General features: G+C 32.7%; 1 protein-coding gene across 1 annotated transcript; it reads left to right on the top strand.

Annotated features, from left to right (window-relative positions):
* The first annotated feature begins 5,598 nt into the window (after positions 1 to 5,598).
* On the top strand, positions 5,599 to 10,976 carry LOC120344799 (collagen alpha-1(XXI) chain-like). The gene is made up of 10 exons (XM_039414107.2): positions 5,599 to 5,810; positions 6,065 to 6,123; positions 6,885 to 7,033; positions 7,322 to 7,439; positions 7,925 to 8,099; positions 8,566 to 8,641; positions 9,021 to 9,163; positions 9,841 to 9,958; positions 10,289 to 10,406; positions 10,732 to 10,976. The coding sequence occupies exons 1-10, from the start codon at positions 5,599 to 5,601 to the stop codon at positions 10,974 to 10,976; spliced, it is 1,413 nt and encodes a 470-aa protein (XP_039270041.2).
* The last annotated feature ends 147 nt before the right edge of the window (positions 10,977 to 11,123 follow it).

Raw genomic sequence — 11,123 nt, 5'->3', positions numbered from 1 at the left:
TCCGACATTCTCTTAATACAACTTCAATCAACTTTAAAAAAAAAGTAAAACTACAACTGTCAAACAGGTGATTATATGTTTGATAATCAATCAATTTAAATATTCGTTATATCACGTTGGATATAAAACATTTAATAAAAACGTTATATTTGCTTTATAAGTAAACCCCTTTAAACCAATATGCTGACAAGGATTATGCATTTCATATGTAGGTAAATTATAACATTACACAACTAGTGACGTCATCATATGCCAATAACAACAAGACATGACAAGATGATGAAACGAATCTTTTTAGCATTTAAAAACATTAATGAGACAGTTGGCAAACGAATTATATTACATCCGAATAGTATTTTCCATGATGAAAAAAGTTATTTTTAAACTGATTATAGGAATGGAAACGCAATTTGAAGTTGCTGTTATACAAATATGCAGCCAAAGTTATCAGATTGCCAAGAAATGTATTGTCGAGACGAAAAGGCGAGGTATTATGAATTCAAACTTGGGAATAAGAATAGGGAACAACAACTTGGCTACCACATAACTGAAATAAGATTGCAGTAAATTAGTATTTTGGATGTTTCAGGTAGATGGCTAAAGGGTATTTTGATTAGCTTCAGCTCAATTTCAAACCAAAAATAGTCTTGGCTAGTGAAGGGGACGTGGATAACTATAAACTATAAGCCAAAGTATGTTTTATGGATTAGGTTTGAACAAAAAAAAAATCTTCTGGTAACCATGTTTCGAATTATCAATTTATGATATCGTTTGTTTAATCCTCTTTTCGTCCGGCGATGCCTCTTTTCGATTTTTTTTTCTAGTGTGAATTTGTGATCCTTTCTCCGTCTCACATACACTATCCATAATTTTGAACAAGTTTAGTGTTTAATTACTAAATTGTATGGTGATTGATATGTGTTTTCATTATCAACTGTTAAATGAAGATATTTGATATTTTCTTAACTAATCGAGAATTTCCAATCGCATCGAAATTCGTGACGACATAATAACATTCCCCATAGTACGTGGAAATCTTATAATTTCGTGATTGCTTTGGTTGGTAAGTGATGATGACGAAATAAAGTAATTTTGATTAGTTTTAGACACGGGATATGTCACCGATAACCATTTGAATGAAAGTGTTTTACTTGAAGTGTGTAGAATAGGGAATGGCTTAGCTGCAAGTCCTATATTCTATGTATAGAAATGAGGGTTCTGACTATATTGAGTATGAGCCGATTTGGTATACCTATTCATTTCGAAAAGATAGATAAAAAAATTGTTAGTTTCTGGCGAACTGTTTAAAAAAAGGTGAAAATTTGGTTTCAGAAAGGTTGAGGTTCGAAGAGTAACTTGAAGAGTCTTCATTTTGTGTTTATCTAATCTTTTGACAGTTGATAATCTATTCATGTCTATACGTTTGGTATTGAACTGGGTTAGACATTCTTAACTGGTAGAATGTAGTAATTTAACACTGTAGGCTTAGTCATTGGTGGATAACCGGAGCTGGGAAAGTACATTACATAAAAATATAGAATATTACCACTTTATGTTCTTATGGTACTATTTTTCAGTAAGCTTTTACTGCCATTTAAATAGTATAGTTTTTAGTGGCTAATTAGTAAAGTTCTAATAAATTACACTATTTCAGGGTTAACTGTCCTAATAAGATGAAGGATTAATGAATAAATGGTAGCATCATCTGCAGTAATTAAATGTCAACTGAAGTTTATAATTTTTAAACCTGACAACATGTTCGCGTTAATGTTGTTAGAAATTTGTTGAATATTAATTCAATAATATTCACCTCATTATTAATTTTATATTTAACTGTTGTATAGTTTACTACATTTATAAAATTGTGCTGTTTTATATATTTTTTTTTATTAAAATATATAAAGTGTACAGAGCATTTATAGATAAATTATACCTCAATGAACAAACGATAATGGCAACGTCCGCGTGACAGTATAGTAGTACATCAGCCGTATACAGTAAAACTAAGGAATAGTAGTAAATATGCTGTATTTTTTTATTACAATTACTGTATTTACAAGTGTTCAACAACGAAAGGTCGACACCTCTCAAAAAGGTTAATTGACCATCATGCACAAGGCACAAAAGAACCACAAAGATTTCGAGAAACGTATACCTGACATTGTATTATATTTAGCATTTACGGCATATAAATATCAATAATATAGCATTTGCAGCCGTGATCAATTTGCATTGTTCATTCATAGTTATGACGCCATTTTAATACAACGTATTTTTCCCAGAAAAACGACTCGACAGAACTTTCAATCCGTTTATTTTAGATCTAACTTCTATAACGGTAAGCTTTGTTTATCTGGCATGATTTATATAAATAATATATAAAAAGCGGCTTTATCATAAGGCGAGGGAAAACAGAATTCAATACTCTGCTGCAAAAAGGTTAAGTCTAATTTGAACCTCGCGTTGTATTGAATGAGAGGGATGAAATATCCATTAGGTAACTTGAATTTTGTCATCCTGACAATACATACATATATTGTAATCAATCAATCAGATATAATATTTACAGATCTGTTGAGACGTAATGAAATTTGAACCACTAACTTTAGTTTAAAATTAGACTTGAACCATAAAAATAGGTTGCATACGCATTGATTTAGCAAATTATTGTATTGCAATTGTTCCTGACAATATTGGGAGTTCAGCCAAAATTGTTAGCTGACAAATGGTATAATTGCGACGTCTGAGTATTTAACAAAAATTTCGATTGCCGCCAAAATTTACATCTAAAGAGCTGAAACAGGAGGTGTTTATAGAAAGTATCGTTGATTTTTTTCTGCATTCCCCTCAAGAAACAGAGATTATTCGTAAATTCGGTTTCTTTTTCCACAAAAAAATCCAGACCTTTTTCGCTATTATGAGTTACTGTCCATCGTAAAATATGGTGCTTTGCATAGTAAATAATTGCATAAACCAGATTCCCACTAACTTGCTACTGGTTGTGTCTAAATAAGTTTTGTCTTTTTGCATTTATTTGCTATTTACCTTGCATGAAATAGAAAAGTAGTCACAGAATTTCGGAATGCCATGCAATACGTCTAATAGGAATTTCGCTAATACACCAATGTCAGTAATGTGGAACGGTTACAGTTGAACTACAATCCAGCGACAACTGTTATTGATTTACTGATGTTGTTCGTTAAATTCTGCCAAAAATTCACCAGTATGGTATCATTGTATTATACAGAGACATAACAACTTTTACGTGCGAAATACTGTCAAATAGTATATATACAATATTTTTGTCAAATTTTTATACTAATGTAAGAAATAACATACTACTGCCAGAGATTCACACAAGTACCTTCCTCTATATTTTGCATAATGAAATACATCCCTAAAATTGCCGTCGTCTCATAAAATCGCGCCTTGCCAAAAAAATTAAGAATAATGGTTAGTATTCAAATAAGCATTTTATGGAAGGTAACGTAACAACGCAAACACAAACAACGTGACTCCAGAAGCTCATACGAAATTTCATTATGGTGCCCAACTATTTGTTAATTTTTTTTGTTTTGCACAGTTTTGTTGTTGTTGTAATATCAGTGCCCACAGAGACAGAGTGGATCTATAGCAGAACCCATCTTTCCTTGACTACCCCATAAGAATTGCAAGGAGAGATATCTTATTAAAAATTCAGTAATAAAAATCATAAATATGCTTAATGTGTCATTTATGTTAGAACACATACTTGCATCGCTGGGTACATTGATGTACAGTATCAAGATATATATGAGTTAAACGTGTATCTATCTGCCGCAAACATTAGGTAGTTATAAAGAGAAGAATTCGTCTTCGGGAAATTAAATCGAAACTGATCATCGTCAATGAACCAATCATCAGCACAAATTTTGCACGCTTAAGGTTCTCAGGACAATTTCTCCTGTTATGTATGACGTAATAAGGTCACAGCACGGTGTATCTACATTTCGTTTTATTACGTAGCCATTAATTGCAAAGATGGTAATTTAACGTGAATTTGAGGCAGATTTTCAATATCATTTGTATGTTTCCAATATGAATTGTGTTTATCTTACCACGCCGATAGAAGCGTTATTAAGTCGGTTGTACTAAATATGACGCAGTCTACGTAACACGTCAACCATGTACAAGCCACGATCAATTCTTTCCACGAAATACCTATAATAGAATGTACATGCACGCTCCCCAAATATTCAATACAGGCAAGAGCCGATAAGAAAGTGTAATGACAATCTCACGTTCTAAAATTCCACGATAATACCTTCATACGTAGTGGAAATGTATTATGCAAATAGACGCATTGAGGATATTTTGGCCAAACAAGTGAGGAACAAACTAGGTTGCAACGTAAAGATAAATCCTACAGTTATCCGGGTATTTAGACGAATTCTCTTCTAAAAACTATTCAACTCCAAAACTAAACGTAAGTAAATGCAGTCGCATTATCGTAAAATCAAAATGATGTATTAGGAATCCCGCAGAATACAATTAATCGGAGTTTGGGTAAAATATACTTTATTATTAGGCTATCACTAAGAGAACCATTTGTTAACGGCATACATCATAAATTGTAAAACTAAAAACTTTACCATGGTTTAGAGCCGCTAACATAAGGTTTCATGACTAATCATATGTGTTCATATCTAAATAAAAATGCATCTAAAATAGAACAGAATTTCGAAGTAATTACCAGTAGACGGTCTCTTAAATTTTTATATCAGTTGCTATAAATGTTGTCAAAATCTTTATTTATTTAGTCGTCGATATTAGCAGTTTTTGACCTTATGGTTGCATCGAATTGTTTCTCAAATTTGTGTAATGTTTTATCAAATTGACAAAAAGTAAAATCGTGTCAGTAATCAAATGAAAATATTTCTTTTATCCTGAAACTGTCTGAACTAATTTTATAAATATTTGAGTCAAGATAAACCAACAATAGTGATATTAATGTACAAGAAAACTTGTTTCAACTTTCCAAACACGAAAATCTTTTCCGAGTCTTGCCATTTGGAGAAGATATACGTGGAAATACTAAAATAAAATGAAGCTATTATAAGATATAATGAATGACCAACAGAAGAGTGAGAAATTCGCAATCTGGGAATGTTAATTTCAATAATATTATAGTAGTAAAGACAGCAGTCTTACACAACAGATAGGGCGAGCGAGATAATATTAGGATTTTGTATAATTTCATAGGAACTTGAACTACGAAATAAGTTTAGTAGTAGCAAAATTATAGTTTCTTGGTAGAAATATATATCATTCTCTGTGATTAATTATACTTCACACGATATTTTGTGATCGCCTATTAATCGTCTTGTTTCATATCGTCAATTGTATTATAATATAAACATCATTAAATTTTACTAAAAAAATATTTATCTAGCTAAATACGCATTTCATTCATGTCTAGATTTGTGATTCCCTGAGACAAGTATTGGTTGCGGTAACTTTCTGTACTACAATTGTTATCGTCACTATAATTCGTTTTTCTATATTTTCATTTTTTCAGATATTAGTTTAAAAATATTTAATTAAAATAAAACGTGAAAAATGGAAATTATTCATCCACTGTTTGTACTGATAGTTTCGGCGGTGCATATAACATGGTCATTCAACGTTGAAATTACGGAGAAAGGATATATAAGACCTCAATTTATACATCAAAATCCTTCAAAACTAAAGGAAACTGGTCCCAATGAATTCATCCCGAAGAATTTTGCAAATACAATGAAAATAGTGTCGCAGGAAAATGATAAATACAGGTTAGCGAATAATATACGACTTCGACTGAAGCTGAAAATATATATTGTATGTTCTTATTTGATTAATGTGAATTATCGATGTAGGAAAATGTAGTGTAAAAGTATAATGTATCACTAATTGATAGCTGTTTATATGTATGGGCAGATGTAAGTCTGTAGTAAGTTTGAATCCATTGAAAGGGCAGTATAGTCGATATAGGTTCTATGAGAAATCTGACATTAACGTTAGTAATTCGTTCTCTGCTATTTTACAGCTTGATATTAACTTCACCGCGATCTACGAATCCCCAGAATATGACGTCAACCATCCCAGGTGAGATTTATTCATGAGTTTCATCCAAGTTCCAATTGTCCCGCAAATATTATGTCCAACAATAGGATATTAGAATATGTATTGAATAGGTTATATATAATCATAAACTACCAAAAATTTTGAAGAAACATTGGTTAGGAGGAAACTCCGTACGTTTTAAAGAATTGAAGATATAAAAATATCTTCTGTCGCAATATAGGCATGAAAATTTGTTTGTTTACCACCACCAGTTGACCAAATTGATAAAATTCGATGTTGGTATTGTGGTCGGATAATTATTATTTTTTAGATGAAAATTAAAAAAACTCATATTTTATTATTTTTGTCTTTTATGAAACGCATTCTTAAGTTTTATAATAACTGTGTACTTGTGTACAGTGTACCTAACTTCTTGTGTATTTGTGAATGCGATAAATTAGCATTTACAGATATTTCACACTATTTCCAATCAACTAAGCGCTAGTATTGGTGTTTTATAACGTACACGTATTTAATAACTTTGTTGCCTCTTTTCGAGAATAATGGAGGTATACGATTGTTGGTATATTTACATCCGCTTTTGAAAAAGTTTTCAGAACAGAATCATGTCAATCATGCATAATCAAAATGCCATCGAATATAAAACAATGTTTTGTAGAATAAGGAATTGTTTGTATGTCGTTGATTATCAAAAATAAAGTCACATATAGATAGAACAATTATATGTATTTCCTGTATGCATTGAGTACTGAATTCTAGCCCATAATGTGATAATATTTCAGATTCTCGAGGTAGTATTCAACACTGTCCACTTGGTGCGGAAGTATTTTCTAAAAATATCACAAATTGCAGCACACATCATCCAAATTACACTGTGCCCGGCGATGGGTTTGCGATTGCTGCCCCTGTACGAGAAGACGGTTCCATGAGGGTGAGAACTTATAAACTTTGGAATCTATGTTTTTGAAATTTCCATTTAAATACTTTGATCATATAATATATATATTACGGGTATTATCAGATAGAGAAAAGTCACAAACCAGAAGTGGAAGTTTTTCCCCATTTCGACCCACTCCATTTCTCCACTTTGATGACATCACAAGGAATGCCTTCGTGTCATGTCGCTTGGTCACCGACTCCCATATTAGCGGTCTTATGTAGGGTAGTTTTGATATCCGCTGGAATCCACTGTTCTCACTCTCCACTCTTTTACTTCAAGGCATGCTCTACGGTTAGGACGCAGAAATGCAGCACAATTTGGTACGTTCCGGGATATTGCTATGAATCATCAGATTTCGGACAAACGTGGACTGAGGATAAACGTACACAAATGTTGAGTAGGTTGTTTTTTTAATTATCAAACTGTTATAATCAAAGTCATGCTGGAGAATCAAGTTGATGAAAAAATCACCATGAGCTGTTTCTAATGGTTGGCAATGTCACCGTTAGGCTAGACATTTTATGTAAATTGTCTCTAATTTGCTAAGTTGATGCGAACTATATAGTAAACGTCTACATATATTGCAAATCATATCTATAGGACACTTTATCTGACTTTAGCATTTTTTGTTACTTAAACTAGTAGTGTTCGGCAATTTCGACTATATATATATCATAAATCCCATCAATTTTCAACTACCCTACCCAAACAAAATTCTTGCAGAATAGTTTAATAATCGTGGATACGGCACATTCTGCGTGGGCTACGCTTACGCTTGCTTATTACCAGTCTAGTAACTAGGAAGTTATTGACGAATGTATTGATTGTCACCTTGACTCATTAGTATATAACTTAATTTAAAAATTATCTTTTCTGTTGCAGGCTGTCCACCACTGAATACAGTCGAGGTACTTTTTGTCATCGATGGTTCTACTTCAGTTGGAGAAAAGAATTTTGAAATCGTAAAGAATTGGATCAAGAAAATAGTTAGAGAGTTGGACATCGAGGAAGGTCAAATCAGTGCTGGTGTGGTACAGTACTCACATTACAACCCAAGGTAAAATATTCCTCAATGCATATGTATATATTCAATAAACCAAGGCTTTCCAAACTTGGGATCCCGACCTCCGGCGGGTCACGCAGCGGCTCAATGGGGGTCGCATTACCCAATACTGTCAGAACTAGCCGTACTCTTTTATGCGTTACTATGCAAGCACATCGGTCACAATAAAGTTCCCGAGGATTGCAAAAACAATTTGACCGTGATGTAAAATTCTGGAGAACACTGCGATAGACGACCATCAAGCTGTGGTTAAATCTATGAACACGAAAGTCGAGCATCGGTGACAGTACAATATTATCTGAGCACTAAGTCTGTTGAAACCACCAACGGACAACAGTGCTAGAAAATGGAGGTTTCTCTTAGTTCATAAAAAGTGTTCCGATAAAAAGTGTTTCTGATATATATATGACAAGGAATACATTGTAAATATTGATGATAATCATTAATTAAATTCTTTCAGGTTATCGTTAAATCGTCAACGATATATCAAAACTGAAATAAAAATCGGGAAATATGAAAAGTATAATTTGTTTGCGGTAAGTGCATATATATAGTTTTCCCATTCCAGTTGCATTACTCTTTATCAATCCCTTGCTGCGTTGCATATTTACCGTATATGTGTTTGTTGTTACAGTAAAGGCAATATAGGGTGCATATTAAAGATGTACCAAATAGCAATACAATATTTCTAGAGAGGTATTACTAAAATTCGCGGTGGATTATTTTGAATAAGCGGTTTGTCTTTATAATTAGGCTGATGTTTATATTAACATTTAATTTACAGAATTCGGAAGAAAAATTCAAATATTTGAAATTTCGTTAGATCCTCAGGATTATTGACTATTTGCTGCTTAGTAAACATGTTAATTTTCTTCCTGTCTACATCTACGTATAATAATATTCTTTGTTCATTAGGCCGGTGTGAACAGGATTCGACTTCAGTCCTATACAACTTACACCGGACAAGCATTGAGAAAAGTTGTTAACGATTTTAAGAATACCAAAAATTATGGGAAAAAAAACAACAAACAAATTATGATTCTACTGACGGACGGAAGGTATTACCATTTATTTTCTAGTATTTAGTATAGAGTGATTCGTCCTATCCGTGAAGATGTTACATATATCGCGTTTAACCGAAAATAAGACTTACTGAGACCTACCCTGAATTTTGAAATTATGATTTTAATATAAAGCAAGAAATCTCTCCTAAACTGGTCATTTTTATAAAATCTACGTTTAGCAGTTTTTTTCAATTAAAACGTGCTATTTATGGCATTCCCGAAATATGTGAATCAGAATGGCGGACACCGGAACGTAGTATGTGTACCAGGTTAGGATTAGTTTTATTCTGATTTTTCTTATTTTAGTTCTATTACGAGTTCGGGGACTAGCCAAATGACTCCCGTAGTATTTGTACCTGAAATTATGGCCTAACCCTAACCTGGTACACATACTACGTTCCGGTGTGCGCCATCTTGGTTCACATACTTCGGGAGTACCCAATTTATAAATAAATAAATATCGGTTTCATATTTATACATATCTATATAATATGTTGCAAAATATTTCTGACACCGTTGCTAGATATCGTACACACAATTGTTTCATCTCTATTTTTTCGAAAATTTAAAATGTTTTAAAGGAACATCTTTATATACCTTTGGGTAAAGACATGTATTGTAATTACGCTATATATATACATTTTCACTGTAACAATACAATTCTTCTGCAGAGCAACTAAAGAAGATAGAGGTACCATCCCTAGGGCTGCAGCTTTCCTACGAAACAAAATGGATGTTGCTACGTATGCCGTTGGTGTGGGCAACGATCTTCATGTACCAGAACTTCAAGTGCGTTAATCAAGATAGTAATGTTATTTCTGTAAATATTCCCATTACATTGATAGAATTCAAACCTACATTCAAGTATAAACTAGTGTTTCTATGATATGGCAATATTTTTAATTACTTGAGACTCGAGTACAACCCATAGTGCAGAATAATTTACAAAGTCTGATAAAACCTCTTTTGTGTTTAATAGATTAGATAACAATACAGTAATATGGCAAAATATTTGCGACTGAGAGTTCTTTATTTCAATAGATATGAAATAATCCATATGTTCAAAACTGCAGTAATGCTTTTTATATTATGTAGCCTATATATTTCGACTATTTTTAGATTATTGCGAACGGAAAGAGGGAAGGCAATAAAAGAGTTTTTATCGTTAAAAGGTTTACTGATTTGGCCCAACTTGTTGGAGCTTTGAAAGCAGCTATTCAGTCGTTTGTTCCTGAAGGTATTTTATTAATGAATTTATACTATATTGGTATTAGAAAGAAATAAGCTTGAAAGACTTGAGTATTATTTGTACTACACATACCCAGAGCCAGCTGTCGTCGCGCCCTTTTTGCATGGAGACTGACCGGCATTTTTGCTGGCGCTGGAGTCAAAATTTATTTGAAACTTTGAATTGAAGTACAATCGATTAAGTAGTTGGAGTTGGAATAATTGTTAAATCCGTAGTCATTTACTTGAATGTATTTGGCTGCTGATAAGACAAATGTTCTAGATTGGAAGTTTAAATTGACCTAATTAGTCATACATACCATCTATTGTTTTAGCTATCGGTAGAAAAGCAAATCGCCAACTGGAGTTTTCTGAAGTAGGAATATCTGGGACATACAGCACAAGACGGAAAACATCCAGAAATGCAGAAAATATTAAAAGACAGTTCGGGGTAAGTCAGAAAGTTTCCAAGTTTATGCTTATTAGGTGTGTGCAAGAATACCTGCAGGCCAATCATATTCACATGAGTACGGAAATGGGAGGCCATTGTATTTTCGACATGTCGTCACGTCGGCAATGAATTAAAAAATATTTCTGTTTATTAGAAAGTGCTATCATTTCACACATTCCATTGCTATTTAAGTTTTGAATATAAATACTTCTTTATTATATTCTGATAACGAAAGTTGGCTAGAGTGACTATCTGTTTGTGTGAATGGTGTGATCA

This window comes from Styela clava, chromosome 5, assembly GCF_964204865.1.
Source record: "Styela clava chromosome 5, kaStyClav1.hap1.2, whole genome shotgun sequence".
Taxonomy (NCBI): Eukaryota; Metazoa; Chordata; class Ascidiacea; order Stolidobranchia; family Styelidae; genus Styela; species Styela clava.
This window is presented reverse-complemented; position numbering and strand designations above follow the sequence as displayed.